Source organism: Vespa crabro, chromosome 20, assembly GCF_910589235.1.
Source record: "Vespa crabro chromosome 20, iyVesCrab1.2, whole genome shotgun sequence".
Lineage (NCBI taxonomy): Eukaryota > Metazoa > Arthropoda > Insecta > Hymenoptera > Vespidae > Vespa > Vespa crabro.
Genome location: NC_060974.1, coordinates 1,596,503 through 1,612,463, shown reverse-complemented (window position 1 = coordinate 1,612,463; position 15,961 = coordinate 1,596,503). Strand labels below are relative to the sequence as shown.

The following is a 15,961-nucleotide window of genomic DNA, read 5'->3' as shown; positions in this document are numbered from 1 at the left end:
CTTTATCCAAATTCAAGATAATCGGTAGGTTTTTTTTTAAATGATGAAAAAAGAAATCCCGTCATAAACTTTAGAAAATGTTTATATAATATGGAGTTATAGAGACTTGTTTGGAGATGGTGACTCACGTCACAGATATTTCTCTGCATCGTTTATCGTTCTAACTCGTGCGATATTTCAACTGGAATAAGAGATTTTACATATATAAAAGATTTTATAATATAAAATATAAAACAAAATAACAATTCGATTGTAAATAAAATGGTATATTACTTTTACGTTTAATTTATATATTGAAATGAATAAGAAAGAGAAGAAAAGAGAAAAAAAGAAAAAAAAAACAAAATAGTGCGAACAGTGGAATTCAAATCAGCAATTTCCAAATCAACAGTCTGGAATGATTCGCAACGAAGTTTCGAAGTTTGTTATCAATGTTTTATCATCTACCATATTTATCATAATTTATCCGCGATAATTATAATTAACGAATTGACATTTTTCAAAATTGATTCGATATATTCGAAAATAGATGACTTTTTATCACTTATCACTGCCGACTTTAAAAAAAAAAAATTATATATATGTCTAATAAAAAAATTATATATGTGTTTGCAACTAAGTGATTGTGGATTTTATCCGCAGTATGGTCTTAGCACATTCTTTTGTTCCGTTAACATGTTTAAAGCACCTAAACTATATTGTTTTCTTGTTGTTTGAACTTCCGCCTTTAATTTAACAAAAAGTTATATCGATTAATTGTTATTTAGTTTCATTTTTATCCCAATTTAAAAATAGAAGAACAGGACGCGTATTTCAGACATATTTTATTGTATTATTTCCGTAAAGGCAAGAATGCATCGCAAGCACATAAGAAATTATGTGCCGTATATGGGAATGAAGTCTTGAAAGAAAGGCATTGTCAAAATTGATTTGCCAAATTTTGTTCTGGTGATTTTTTATTGAAAAATGCGCAATGATCTGGCCGTCCAGTTGAAATTGATAAGATTCATATCAAGATCATTATCGGTTCAGATCATCATAGAACAACACGTGACATTGCAGAGAAACTCAACGTATCTTATACATACATTTAACAAAATTAAAACAGCTAAACTATGTTAAGAAACTCGATTTATAAATTTTTCATCAGATAAATACATATGAATATATATTCTACTCGTATACAAATCGTTTACGATTAGATTAGCTTAAATAGTACGATAACCAATACGATAAGATCCATTTACTTAACGATGATACAACACGGAATGAGTAAAGCAAAAGAAAGAAAATAATGCAATACTTATTACGTGAAATCGATACTAATCGATACTTTTCTTATGTAGATATGCTTAGAATATGAAAAAATGTATACAAATATATTATGTATTTTTATATGTATATATATACAGAGTGCTCAAAAAGTATAGGGCCAAACTTATACTATACGAGTATATTACTGAGGCCAATTGGATAAAAAAGTTCAAATAAACATATGTCCGAAAATGGTTCATTAAAAAGATATATGCTTTTAAAGATATTTTTAATTTATTGTAGTATTTATAAGAAATATTCGAAAATTTCTCATTCTGCAAATTCCTCTTTCTACAAGATTGCAAGCACCCATTTAATGAATTAGTAATAGCCAAACTCTTTCTAATCTTTCAAATGTATTAGAAATAATAGTAAATGCATTTTGAATACATTTCCAAAGTTCATCTTCTGTCTCTATCGTATTTTTATAAACCAACTCTTTCGTATATATAATTAGAAGTCCAGAGGAGAAAAAAAGAAAAGGAAGAAAGTATTTGGCAATCATTAATTCGACGATTGGAAATGAATCATAAATATATTTAAAAGTATATATCTTTTCAATAAAGAATCTTCAAATAAACATAAATTTATATGAACTTTTTTCATTCATTTGATTTCGGTAATATGTAGTATAAGTCTCATATTTTTTGAACACCCATAGACACCACATATAAGATATATATAAGATATATATAAGAATATATATATAAGACATAATTATAAGACATGTATATATATATATATATATATATATATATATATAAATATATATACATATATATATATATATATATGTATACATATATATATATATATATAAATATATATATATACATATATATATATATATGTATATATATATATATATATATATATTCGTTTTATAATTGTTCAATAAGATTTTCATCGCATTTTCTAAAGATGCCGAAATACATTAAGAAGCAAATTTATAAAATACATACATATATTTTTTCCTTCTACATGCTTTATATAAAAAATTGTAAATAGGGTCATTCAATTTTTTAGATCTTGCTATTCTATTTCTCTTGCTATTCTATCTCATTATTCCATTTTATCGCAATTTTTTGTTTGTTTGTTTTTCTCAAGCTTCAGGAATAGTCGAATTTTGGGATGAGTCATAATAAACAAGTAATTCACGAGTGCACACGGTCAAGATCGTAGTTAACTATGATTAAGTAGCTTAACTAGCAAAAAAACGGTGAACATTTTGGAATTTATCGTAGCGCGTAAAAAACGTTTACGAGAAGATGAATTACGATATATTTTTATATATACATATATATTATTAAATGGAAAATTGAAGTGATCGTTAAAATTCTTTTTTGAAATGTGACAAAATAATTCTCGAGTTTGAGAAATTCTCGTGTATTAAAATTTAAGATCGCGCAGCTGTCGTGTGCGCGCGGTAGTAGAAATGACGCGACTTGCGCTTATATTTAAACTTTACTCAGTGGCCAGGGATTTCATTGGTAAATAATGTCTCGTCTAATAACATTAACAATGACAAAATTTCTTTATACCGCTCGTAGCATCATAGATTCGTTCTTTTATGATTAAAAATTTAATCCGTTATCGGCGCGAGGCCGCCAATATCAAGAGAAATTGTAATAGAACGCATATCTTTCGACGAATTTTTCGAGGAATGAAGATGAATAATGTTTATATGTAAAAAACAAAAAGAGGAAGAAAAAAAAAGAAAAGAAAGAAAAATAAAATCAAAATTATAAAATATTATCCCTATTTGTTTCATACATACGATAGATAAAATGCTGGGAATCATCCTTTCGTAATATTACCATTCTCGGAATAACATTATGATTAGAAAATATATTTCTTACATTTCTTATATTTTTATTAAATTTAATAAAGATTATGTTAAGAGTGATCATCATCGAGTGACCGAAAATCTTCAATTAGAACTTTTTTATCAAGGGAGACTTTTTAAAGAGACCAAGACGAATTTATCCTCATTGAGAAGGGTATATGGCGACAGGAATGGCGGCTTGGTCAAAAATAGCTTCTGACCCATATATCAAAGAATTATCCAAAGAGAAATCTCCAACATTTTTTTATCCTAAAGGTACGACGTATGTTTCAACCTTTCAATCGAACTTGAATCGATTTATATATGGCAATACACCGTACACAAAATATTTGCATAATTTATTTATTTTAATTTTGTTTTGTATGAGAAATAACAAGTAACGAAGAATATAATATTATATTTAAACTTTATTCAGTGGCCAGGGATTTCATTGGTAAATAATGTCTTGTTTAATAACATTAACAATCGATTTTAATTAACGATCGATTTAAATACATGTAACATATGTAATATCGTACGTCAATTACATATGTGTATATGTATTTACATTATAGATTTATTTATATCAGTTCGGAGATGAAATTAAGCATTGATTATAATCATTTACATATTATAATTTACGAACAGAACGAATAAGTATTCACTGATTCATTCGAATTATTCATTCATCCAGATGATTAAATAATTCTTTAATAATTTATTTGGCGAAGTATAAATACATCTTTTGGGGGCGTCCTTTACACGATTGAAATCTAAACTGTAAGAAATACCATTAGAACGTTAGAAAATTTGAGAGAGAGTACTATCATGGATGATTGATCATTCGTTCCCACTCGTAACCCACTCGTAACCCACTCGATTTTACTAAGAATCAAGCTGCTCTGTAATCGTTTAAAAATGTTTCGTGATTCGAGGAACAGAACAAAACTATTTCTCTTACAAAATTGGTAAGATCAATAATAAAATGTGATTAAAGAGAATAACAGTCAAATCGATCAAAAGGAAAAACATATGTATATATGTATATACGATAAACTGGAAATGTTAGCTTGCGCAAGACCATCTGTTCTAGTATTATAATTCGCTAATACGATGAGCATCGTCCAGTCATGTGCGCGCGAGCGCAGGCGTTACTATTAATAAGAGATTCAACGCACGCTCACGCTTTTGGCCTCGAAAGATTTTCGAAAAGTCTTTGGATCGACTCTTTACGCAAATGAATAAGCGTCTAATATTAGAATGTTGAAAATCGTGGAAAGCAGCAGTAGTAGCATCAGCATCAGAAACTGAAGCTCTTTCTTTCTGTCTCTCTTTCTCTCTCTCTTTCTCCCTTTCGTGGGGGCTCATATTAAAAGAGCACCACTCCGGTTGGACAGATTTCTTCAAGGCGTGGGCTGCATCATGTATTGCGTGTTCAACACCGCGGGTATAAGACGGACCGTCGATTTCCCTCGACAGTTCAGTCCTCTGAAAAGAAATATCACGAAAGGATGGCCCTAGAACGTCAAGTCCGCGCTAAGGTAATTCTTCGATTCAACGGGAAAAAGAGGGAAAGAGAAAATAATCGTTCGGCTAATCTATCGGGATAATAGTGAAAATTGCGATGATCCTTCAATATAATATTAAAGGACGTGCCCCGAAGTCAAGCTGGAAAACGGAATAGAAAGAGAATCTTTAGATCGACGTGCATTTTCTCTCTCTCTCTCTCTCTCTCTCTCTCTCCTCCCCTCCTTCCACAATCTCACGGTGGTCCATCGAATCAAAAGAAAAGGAAATCATCGAAAGTGCCCATGAGACAAGCTTTAAGATAATGGTTTGTTCCGTTCGTTCGTAGATCGCAGGAAAACGTAATCCTGAGCAAGAACGTGAGGCTCAGGAATGGATCGAGTCCGTTCTTGGAAAAAAGTTCCCACCTGGTGAAATCTTTGAAGATGTTCTCAAGGATGGTCAGGTCCTTTGTCACCTAATGAACAAGATTTCACCGGGATCAATTCAAAAGATCAACACTAGCGGCGGACAGTTCAAGATGATGGAGAATATTAACGTGTAAGCTGACGATTATTCTGACGTTTGTTTCTTTCCATCGAATTCAATTCTGATCGAGTTTGTCTCTCGGTAGGTTCCAGAAAGCACTCAAAGATTATGGCGTAGCAGACGTTGATGTCTTCCAAACGGTCGATCTCTGGGAGAAGAAGGATATAGCCCAAGTTGTCACAACTCTTTTCGCTCTTGGTCGTACGGTATGTTATATTGTATATATATAGCATATTCTTGAAATGGTTTAATAATTAATTTCTTCTCGATTAGACATACAAACATCCAGAATGGAAGGGACCTTATCTAGGTCCGAAACCATCCGAGGAGTGCAAACGTGAATTCACGGAAGAACAATTGCGTGCCGGTGAATCCGTAATCGGTTTACAAGCAGGCTCAAATAAAGGTGCCACCCAATCTGGACAAAGTATTGGTGCCACTCGCAAAATCCTCTTGGGAAAGTAAATCATTTGATAAACGAGCTAATTTGTATTTTATATGTATGTAAATATGTAATTATGGCATCTTTTTTAACCGATTAATCTATCGTTATTATTTACACAATTGGATGTTTTTCTTTCTTCGCGCCCATTGCCCCTTCTTTTTCCTACTTTCTCTCTCTCTCTCTCTCTCTCTCTCTCTCTCTCTCTCTCTCTCTCTCTCTCTCTCTCTTTCCCTCTCTTAAAGAACGAAGAGGATCGAAGAAAATATAAATTGATCGTTTGGTATATTTGTTTAAATAGTTTGAATCACCCAATGTAATTTTAATATTCAGTTGAAACAGCCGATTGAAAAAAAAATAATAATTAAAACAGTGACCAAGGAATCAAATAATACATCAGTCATATAATTGATAACTTGACCTAATCGCTTCGTCGTAGTTTTTCAAACAATAAGCAGTTTTAAAAAACGGGGAAGAGTCAGAGAAATTCGTTTAAAAATTATTTCATTTAAAAATTTTTAAATAACAAATAATGTATTTCTTAACCATTATGATATATTAAAATAATATCTTCGAAAGAAAGAGTAGACAACGAGGATATCTACGTATGTATATGTATTATATCAAAAGTGACCAAAGTTGTTTTTTTAAATTTATCCTATTTCCCGATTCTATTTTATGATGATTGAAATCAATCGTAATTATAAATAGATAAATGTAATAACATGCGTTATTTCTATCGGTTAATCGAACGTATTACTTTTTCCTTTCGAAAAATTAATAAATAAATAGATTAACGATAAGCTTCTCGAGAACAATAAAATCGTACTCGAATACATGCGTGTCTTTCCTTACCGTATTTCCATAATGAAATTCCGTAAATACATAGACCCAAGATAAATTTACATTTCAACCATAAAAAAGAATAAATCTTAAAAGAGAAATATAAAATTTTATCAAGGAAAAAAGAAGAAAAACGAAAATGTATCGCGAATTGAATGATAAAAAAACGAATTTCTAATATTATTTTCAATGATAATTTCAATCGTATTTATTCAATGAGAGCAAAATACAAGACACCATACACAACAGACAGTTTACATCGTAAATTTTATATTATCGTACCTGTGAAAGAGCCCATATTTCGGCTTTCCTCGAAATCGATTTTCTTCGTTTTAAGAAAAATTCACGATCACGCACTAAACACAACAAATTCTAAACGTAAGAAGACGCGCTATTCTGCGAGTGATATTTCTGAAGAAAATTCTTGGACGATGGCGGAGCCACGCGCAAAAATAGCGGCGAGGTGATCGCAATAGAGGAGAAAAAAAAGTGGAGAAGTAAGGAAAAAAGAAGAAAGAAAGAAAAAAAGAAAAAACAAATAGTAATACACGGAAAAACAGACAATATTTATTATGTGAAGTAAGTCCGATTACATCGATCTACGTGCTACTAGTCTGTAAAGATAATACTTTAATAAGAAAACTAAGACCGTTAAAAATGCTTTCAAATAATTTTGTATAATTTCGATTATGTCTAATATCTACAATTATGTCTAGTCATGTTTCAATATGATATATATATTTAAATAAAGAAAATGGTTCGGTAATGTTATATAAATAAAAAATAAATTATATAAATAAAAAATTCTCGAATATTATTACTTCATAGTAGATACCATTTTTCTTGTTTAAAAAGGAAACTAAATAAGATCGTTAAAATAATTCAATAGTTCGTAATCGTTGCACGTTTTGTTCCTTCGATTATTAAGATTTCTTCTGTTTCTAAGATTACTGCTTCGTTAGCAATGATTACTATATATAGTCGTCCTTCATCGCATCACTCGGTGTATTCCGTATCGTTGATCTTATTTGCTCGTTAAAATTTTCCATTGATTCGCTACTTTGGTATTTGTTCGATATAATAAAGAGTCAATAATTGTAATGACGATATGTGAATTACATTGCAATATACATTAATTATAAAATATGCTCGAGTTCTAATTGCGCAGAAAGTCGGCATGTGAAATTTTTTATTTCGTCGTAGCTCAGAAACACGTAATCAAATTATCAAGCAAATTCCGACGTTTTCAAAATTTTAAGACACCTAAGGACTTAGATACTATCGATTACGAGTTTGGAGTCCTGAGATCACGAACAAAATGGATAAAAACGGTGAGTGAAAAAACCCTTTTGCTCTTTCAATTCCCTATAGAGTAGAGTTTAGTTGTTGAGAAATAATAAAGAAAATAAAGAAATCATAATATACGTCGTAATGACGTCTTAATTATTATCTTGTGAAAACTAAGTATCTATATTATCTATACACTTAGCATTAATCATAGAATGTTTCCATATCGAAATTCATCTATCGAATATATTTGAAATGAACTACTTTATCAAGACTTTTCTTTTAATCTTATTTAATAAAAATGAACAGAATAATTCACAATTAAGAGTGAATTTGTATATTTGTACGGAAGAAAGAATGGGAGAAAAAAACAAATAGAAAAGAAAAGAAAGTGAAAGAGAAAGATAAAGAAAATCCATAAGTCCTAAGTTAGATGGATGGTATAGTATAATACTATTTTTTGTCCAAATTCCATACTGACGCAACGAGTTGCATGTTAACGCAACGTAGTTGTCGCTATATTAAAGTCAAACGTAGACAGTTACCGTAATTCATGACACACTGTAAGGAACACGTAGGCGAGACATAAAAAGGGGGTGCGGGTAGCGTAGAAAATTACTATGAACTCTGTAACAGCGGGTTTGGCATGTATTATTCAAGAGGAGAGATAAAAAATGTCGGTAAGTTGGCGCCTTCTACGTGATACCCTTAAATATTTATAAGCTGTTGTCACATAACACAAATTACAGAAGTCTAAGACGCCCTTTAAAATGACATATACGGCTCAAAAAATCCTAATCAAGCATATTTTGAACTAAAGGAGATCCTTCTGAGAAAATATAGATCCATAAGGATCCTTCTTGATCTATAAGGAACTTTCCTCAATAACCATCACAATAATTCGTCGAAATTCTATTCTTCGATCTGATTTCTTATCATTATACTATGTCTAGATAATAATTTCGGCTCGTATGAAAACCATTCTGCTATTTATCGCGATGCCTTTAAAAGATCTTTGGAAAATCCCGAAGAATTTTGGGCAGAGGTAGGAAAATTGATTAATTGGTTCAAACCGTGGAACAAGGTCCTCGACAATTTCAACGAACCTTTCACCAAATGGTGAGCAACGTTATCTATCCTCCTAGCTGATCGTCTTGATTTTCTAAACAAACGAAAAAATAAAAACAACACATACGAAGAAAATAGAAGGAAAAAAAATCGAACATATTCATAGGTTCGTCGGAGGAGAGTTGAATGCCTGCTACAATGCTGTCGATCGTCACGTTGACTCTGGCAACGGTGAGAAAACAGCCATCATTTATGATAGCCCACAAATTTCGATTATCAGAAAAGTAACCTACAATGAGCTGTTGGAGAAAACCTCGTTGCTGGCCAGCGCTTTAGCTGATATTGGAGTTAGTAAAGGCAATAAAGTTATCATCTACATGCCACTTATACCAGAGACTATAATAACCATTTCGGCCGTCGCCAGACTTGGTGCTATCCACTCGGTTGTTTTTGGAGGTAATCTTGATAATTATAATTATTCAATATTCCTTAATACGATCGGCTTTCTTTCCGATATCCAATGGACTATAGGATTTGCTGCAAAAGAGCTGGCCAACATGATAAATCACGCGAAACCAAAAGTGGTCGTCATTGCCAGCTGCGGCTTGGAGCCTAACAAAATTATTACGTAATATCAAATTCTTCTTATTTAAAAGTGTTTAAATGGCTTTGGATAAAAGTTTAAGCATGCCTTTGAACGACTGTTCTAGGTATGCCATGGTGATGAATGATGCCTTGAAAGTAATATCTGTGAAAACACCGAAATGCATTATCTTTCAAAGAAAAAATATCTGGACCTCTCCGCTCAGTCCCGATCAATATGATTGGAAGGAAATTTTGAGTAAAGCCAAAGCCCATTCTTGTGTTCCGGTCGAGGCTAACGATCCTTTGTATTGAGTTAGCAATTAAGTGATTGCGGATTTTAAATAAGAAGAAAAATTCAAAATTTTTGCTTAAAAATATAACTTTATTCAATTGGGTATTATCCGCTGTTGTTGATGACCTTTTGCCATCTTTCAGGCAGTATCATAATTCCATTTTCATAAAACTTCTGATTTTTGCCAGTAAAAACTGAATTAAATGTGATTTTACATCACCAGCGTCATTACATTTAAGGAGTATTGCATGAAACGAAATAAATGGTAATCTGAAGGCGTAAGGTCAGGGCTGTATGATGGATGTAACAACACATCCCAACCTAGTTCCAATAATTTTGGGCTAGTGACCAAAGGTGTGTGGGGCTTTGCATTATCATGCTGAAAAACAACACCCTTACGATTTGCCAATTCTGGTCGCTTTTCTTGAATTGCATCGTTCATTTTGGCGAATTGTTGAATGTACACGTTTGATTTAATCGTTTGGTTTTTTGATAAAAGTTCAAAGTGCAGAATTTCTTTATAATCCCACTAATAATCTTTTGTTGGTGAATCTCAGCTTTTGGTGTAGTCTGGGCTGGTTCATCTTGCACCACCCACGATCTTTTCCGATTAACGTTATTATAAATTATCCACTTTTCGTCGCCAGTTATCAGTAGTTTCAGAAATGGATCAATTTCGTTGCGTTTTAGAAGCGAATTGCAGATGCTAATGCGTTGTGTCAAATGAATTTCCTTAGCTAATGGAAGATCCATAAATCGAGTTTCTTGACATAGCCAAGCTGTTTTAATTTTTTTTGAATGCATGTATGCGATACATTGAGCTTCTCTGCAATGTCACGTGTTGTCTTATGATGATCTGAACCGATAATGGTCTTGATATGAGTCTTATCAATTTCAATTGGACGGCCAGATCATTGCGCATTTTTCAATAAAAAATCACCAGAACGAAATTTGGCAAATCAATTTTGACAATGCCTTTCTTTCAAGACTTCATTCCCATATACGGCACATAATTTCTTATGTGCTTGCGATGCATTCTTGCCTTTACGGAAATAATACAATAAAATATGTCTGAAATACGCGTCCTTTTCTGTTCTTCTATTTTTAAATTGGGATAAAAATGAAACTAAATAACAATTAATCGATATAACTTTTTTGCTAAATTAAAGGCGGAAGTTCAAACAACAAGAAAACAATATTTAGATGCTTTAAACTTGTTGACAGAACAAAAGAATATGCTAAGACCATCCTATTGACAAACTCTGCAATGACTTATACATATATAGTTTTTTTATTAGACATATATATAATTTTTTTTTGGGGTCGACAACTATGTGATAAGCAGCCTTCCATTCTCGAGTATATCGAATCGATTTTGAAAAATATGATTTTGTTAATTATACTTATCGCAGATAAATTATGGTAGATATAGTAGATGATAAAAAGTTTGACAACAAACTTCGAGACTTCGTTGCGAATTATTCCAGACTGTTGATTCGAAAATCGCTGATTTGAATTCCACTGTTTGCATTATTTTGTTTTCTTACTTTTCTTTTTCTTCTTCTCTTTCTTATTAATTTCAGTATATAAATTAAAAGTAAAAGTAATATATCGTTTTATTTACGATCGCATTGTTATTCTATTTTATATTTTATATTATAAATTGTAGAATCATTTATGCCAGTTAGAATATCGCACGAGTTAAAACGATGAATCATCGCTTCTAAATAAATTTCTTTCCCGAAGAATAAATATTAATCTGTACGTATCTTTATAAATTTATCGATGGTAAGTGATTAGGTTAAAAACAGTATTCGTGACTGGAGAATACTGAAATTATGAAATAAAATTGTGAGTGAAAAGTATATTTAACGTGCCTGTATAATAAATCATTGGTGGCAATCGGAAACAGTCAAAAACAACGTTGTGTTTTGGATACGGAATAGACAATTCTTTGCCAAAGTATAAGTCTTCCGATTCTTAGCTATCGTAGTAAGTTTTCATTCAATCTCGAAAGGAAAAAGAAAAGATTTGTGAAAAAAATCTTTTACAGTCAAGATACTCGATTAAAATGGGAACAATGCAGCGGTACGCGAACTCGGAAGGATCATTATAAAGTTACTTCTGCCTCCTGGTTGCTTATCCACGCTCTATCTCGCAGACGCAAGATTCAATGAGATTTATTTTTCGTTTTATCCGGTAAGGAATTCGACCTATTCTCGATAGTTACGATCGATCATTTTCAAATTTTTCCTTTTACAATTTATCCTATATGCTTATGTAATTCGTGTCGCTTTTAGAGTCACTGCCAGTTAGGCATAATAGCAATCTCCCTATCTCTCTCTTTCTCTCTTTCTCTCCCTCTCTTAAAGAACGAAAAAATCAAAGAAAATATAAATTGATCGTTTGTTTTAATACTTTTAATCACTCAATGTAATTTTAATATTCCAGTTGAAACAGTCGATTGAAAAAAGAAAAATAATTAAAACAGTGACCGAGGGATCAAAAAGTACAGTAGTCATGTGATCGCTGACTTGACATAATCACTTCGTTGTTGTCTTTCAAACAATAAGCAGTTTTAATTTCGATGTGTGGTAGTATATATTTTCCATCGACTAGTGCACAAAAACGGGAAAGAGTCAGAGAAATTCGTTTAAAAATTATTTCATTTAAAAATTTTTAAATAACAAATAATGCATTTCTTAACCATTATGATATATTAAAATAATATCTTCGAAAGAAAGAGTAGACAACGAGGATATCTACGTATGTATATGTATTATATCAAAAGTGACCAAAGATTTTTTTTTTTTAAATTTATCTTATTTCCCGATTCTATTTTATGATGATTGAAATCAATCGTAATTATAAATAGATAAATGTAATAACATGCGTTATTCTTATCGGTTAATCGAACGTATTACTTTTTCCTTCCGAAATTCGATTTCGATAAAATCTGTTTTTTCTCACAATTGACACGGATAAGTCATCAACTTTTTGATTTTTCAAGTATTTTGTTCGAACGTAGGAATATTTAAATATAAAAAAAGTTAAAATTAGGGAAAAAATTTGCACGTCGCTCAAACGCTTTTAACATAATTAAATAAAATATACAATGTGTCAAAGTTCTTTTCATTTATTTATTATTTTTATCACGTTGGATCGTTTTGAACGTATTATTCGTACTAACTCGATGGATCGAAGAAAACACGAAGAAGGGATCGAAGGGAAAGTTAATAAATAAATAGATTGACGATGAGCTTCTCGAGAACAATAAAATCGTACTCGCATACGTGCGTGTCTTTCCTTACCGTATTGCCATAAATAAATTCCGTAAATACATAGACCCAAAATAAATTTACGTTCCAATCGTAAAAAAAGAATAAATCTTAAAAGAGAAATATAAAATTTTATCAAGAAAAAAGAAAAAAAAACGGAAATCAATGTTAGCTCGTTAAAATTTTCCATTGATTTGCTATTTTGGTATTTGTCCGATATAATAAAGAGTCAATAATTGTAATGACGATATGTGAATTACATTGCAATATACATTAATTATAAAATATGCTCGAGTTCTAATTGCACAGAAAGTCGGCATGTGAAATTTTTTATTTCGTCGTAGCTCAGAAACACGTAATCAAATTATCAAGCAAATTCCGACGTTTTCAAGATTTTAAGACACCTAAGGACTTAGATACTATCGATTACGAGTTTGGAGTCCTAAGATCACGAACAAAATGGATAAAAACGGTGAGTGAAAAAACCCTTTTGCTCTTTCAATTCCCTATAGAGTAGAGTTTAGTTGTTGAGAAATAATAAAGAAAATAAAGAAATCATGATATACGCCGTAATGACGTCTTAATTATTATCTTGTGAAAACTAAGTATCTACATTATCTATAACACTTACCATTAATCATAGAATGTTTCCATATCGAAATTCATCTATCGAATATATTTGAAATGAACTACTTTATCAAGATATTTTTTTTAATCTTATTTAATAAAAATGAACAGAATAATTCACAATTAAGAGTGAATTTGTATATTTGTACGGGAGAAAGAATGGGAGAAAAAAACAAATAGAAAAGAAAAGAAAGTGAAAGAGAAAGATAAAGAAAATCCATAAGTCCTAAGTTAGATGGATGGTATAATATAATACTATTTTTTCTCCAAATTCCACACTGATGCAACATTACATGCTGATAAGTTACATGCTAATAAATAATTATATATTTCTTACGTATAAACATTTATACGTAAGAAATATATAAACGAAACGAAATGTGTAGCACAGGAAATTACTATGAAATTTGCAACAACGGATTTGGCATGTATTATTCAAAAGATCTAAACAATGTCGATAAGTTAGTGCTTTTACATAACACCGTTAAAAATTTATGAGCTATTGTCATATAACATAAATTACAGAAGTCTAAGACGCCCTTTAAAATGACATATACGGCTCAAAAAATCCTAATCAAGCATATTTCGAACTAAAGGAGATCCTTCTGAGAAAATATAGATCCATAAGGATCCTTCTTGATCTATAAGGAACTTTCCTCAATAGCCATCACAATAATTCTTCGAAATTCTATTCTTCGATCTGATTTCTTATCATTATACTATGTTTAGATAATAACTTCGGCTCGTATAAAAACCATTCTGCTATTTATCGCGATGCCTATAAGAGATCTTTGGAAAATCCCGAAGAATTTTGGGCAGAGGTAGGAAAATTGATTAATTGGTTCAAACCGTGGAACAAGGTCCTCGACAATTCTAACGAACCTTTCACCAAATGGTGAGTAACGTTATCTATCCTCCTAGCTGACCGTCTTGATTTTCTAAACAAACGAAAAAATAAAAACAACACATACGAAGAAAATAGAAGGAAAAAAAAATCGAACATATTCATAGGTTCGTCGGAGGAGAGTTGAATGCCTGCTACAATGCTGTCGATCGTCACGTTGACTCTGGCAACGGTGAGAAAACAGCCATCATTTATGATAGCCCACAAATTTCGATTATCAGAAAAGTAACCTACAATGAGCTGTTGGAGAAAACCTCGTTGCTGGCCGGCGCTTTAGCTGATATTGGAGTCAGTAAAGGCAATAAAGTTATCATCTACATGCCACTTATACCAGAGACTATAATAACCATTTTGGCCGTCGCCAGACTTGGTGCTATCCACTCGGTTGTTTTTGGAGGTAATCTTGATAATTATAATTATTCAATATTCCGTAATACGATTAGCTTTCTTTCCGATATCCAATGGACTATAGGATTTGCTGCAAAAGAGCTGGCCAACAGGATAAATCACGCGAAACCAAAGGTGGTCGTCATTGCCAGCTGCGGCCTGGAGCCTAACAAAATTATTACGTAATATCAAATTCTTCTTATTTAAAAGTGTTTAAATAGCTTTGGATAAAAGTTTAAGCATGCCTTTGAACGACTGTTCTAGGTATACCACGGTGTTGAATGATGCCTTGAAATTAATATCTGTGAAAGCACCGAAATGCATTATCTTTCAAAGAAAAAATATCTGGACCTCTCCGCTCAGTCCCGATCAGTATGATTGGGAGGAAATTTTGAGTAAAGCCAAAGCCCATTCCTGCGTTCCGGTCGAGGCTAACGATCCTTTATATATATTATATACATCAGGAACGACAGGTAATTATTCGACATTTAATAATAGAATGAATAAAGATTGATCTCAACTTGAATCGATCGTTCCAACAGGTGATCCAAAGGGTATTCTAAGACCTATAGGTGGTCACTTGGCGACTCTTACCTGGTCAATGAAAATTATTTACGGGATGAATAAAAATTCAGTTTGGTGGAGTGCTTCGGACATGGGCTGGGTCGTCGGACATTCTTACATTTGTTACGGTCCTTTAGTCTATGGTGCAACGACTGTGATGTACGAAGGAAAACCCGATAGAACACCCGATGCCAGTCAATATTTTAGGTCGATACCCCTTTTTACGAGCTTTAAAAAACTCATCCAAAGTTTAATCCTCTCAATTACAAATTTCTTTTTTACAGAATAATAGATCACCATAGAGTAAATGCCCTTTTCTGTGTACCAACAGCACTTAGAGTTTTGAAACGTGCCGATCCTAATTGTCTTTTAGGTAGAAAATATTCTATGAAATCGTAAGTTCAATCGTTCAAATTTAAACGATCCGATTCGCGCGAAGAATAAAATAAACATATATACGTACCTCTATAAATCTATCGATAATAAACGA

At 31.9% G+C, this 15,961-nt stretch overlaps 3 protein-coding genes across 4 annotated transcripts in view; all 3 read left to right on the top strand.

Moving 5' to 3' along the window:
* Window positions 1–4,522: 4,522 nt before the first annotated feature.
* On the top strand, window positions 4,523–5,758 carry LOC124431114 (muscle-specific protein 20). The gene is made up of 4 exons (XM_046978583.1): window positions 4,523–4,680; window positions 4,995–5,206; window positions 5,280–5,400; window positions 5,468–5,758. The coding sequence occupies exons 1-4, from the start codon at window positions 4,651–4,653 to the stop codon at window positions 5,657–5,659; spliced, it is 555 nt and encodes a 184-aa protein (XP_046834539.1). The 5' UTR covers window positions 4,523–4,650; the 3' UTR covers window positions 5,660–5,758.
* A 468-nt stretch (window positions 5,759–6,226) lies between these two features.
* On the top strand, window positions 6,227–9,731 carry LOC124431023 (acyl-CoA synthetase short-chain family member 3, mitochondrial-like). Its single transcript, XM_046978382.1, has 6 exons — window positions 6,227–6,241; window positions 7,683–7,810; window positions 8,720–8,885; window positions 9,001–9,290; window positions 9,366–9,462; window positions 9,545–9,731. The coding sequence occupies exons 2-6, from the start codon at window positions 7,798–7,800 to the stop codon at window positions 9,729–9,731; spliced, it is 753 nt and encodes a 250-aa protein (XP_046834338.1). The 5' UTR covers window positions 6,227–6,241; window positions 7,683–7,797.
* A 2,521-nt stretch (window positions 9,732–12,252) lies between these two features.
* The window catches only part of LOC124431110 (acyl-CoA synthetase short-chain family member 3, mitochondrial), a 5,196-nt gene continuing 1,487 nt past the window's right edge, over window positions 12,253–15,961 (top strand). Inside the window, exons 1-8 of one of the 2 annotated variants that reach the window (XM_046978568.1) lie at window positions 12,253–12,477; window positions 13,339–13,461; window positions 14,346–14,511; window positions 14,628–14,917; window positions 14,993–15,089; window positions 15,172–15,380; window positions 15,450–15,678; window positions 15,756–15,866. In XM_046978568.1, coding sequence (XP_046834524.1) covers window positions 13,449–13,461; window positions 14,346–14,511; window positions 14,628–14,917; window positions 14,993–15,089; window positions 15,172–15,380; window positions 15,450–15,678; window positions 15,756–15,866 — 1,115 coding nt within the window. In that variant the 5' untranslated portion in view covers window positions 12,253–12,477; window positions 13,339–13,448. Of the gene's footprint in view, window positions 12,478–13,333; window positions 13,462–14,345; window positions 14,512–14,627; window positions 14,918–14,992; window positions 15,090–15,171; window positions 15,381–15,449; window positions 15,679–15,755; window positions 15,867–15,961 lie in introns of both variants that reach the window. The other variant, XM_046978566.1, reaches the window with a different exon arrangement.

Excerpts from the sequence above, each read along its gene's own strand:
- LOC124431114 (XM_046978583.1), top strand. The coding sequence starts at position 4,651 with ATGGCCCTAGAACGTCAAGTCCGCGCTAAG. Across the intron at positions 4,681-4,994 it reads AACGTCAAGTCCGCGCTAAG|ATCGCAGGAAAACGTAATCC; the intron begins GTAATTCTTCGA and ends GTTCGTTCGTAG. Across the intron at positions 5,401-5,467 it reads TTTTCGCTCTTGGTCGTACG|ACATACAAACATCCAGAATG; the intron begins GTATGTTATATT and ends CTTCTCGATTAG.
- LOC124431023 (XM_046978382.1), top strand. Across the intron at positions 8,886-9,000 it reads AACGAACCTTTCACCAAATG|GTTCGTCGGAGGAGAGTTGA; the intron begins GTGAGCAACGTT and ends ACATATTCATAG. Across the intron at positions 9,291-9,365 it reads CCACTCGGTTGTTTTTGGAG|GATTTGCTGCAAAAGAGCTG; the intron begins GTAATCTTGATA and ends AATGGACTATAG.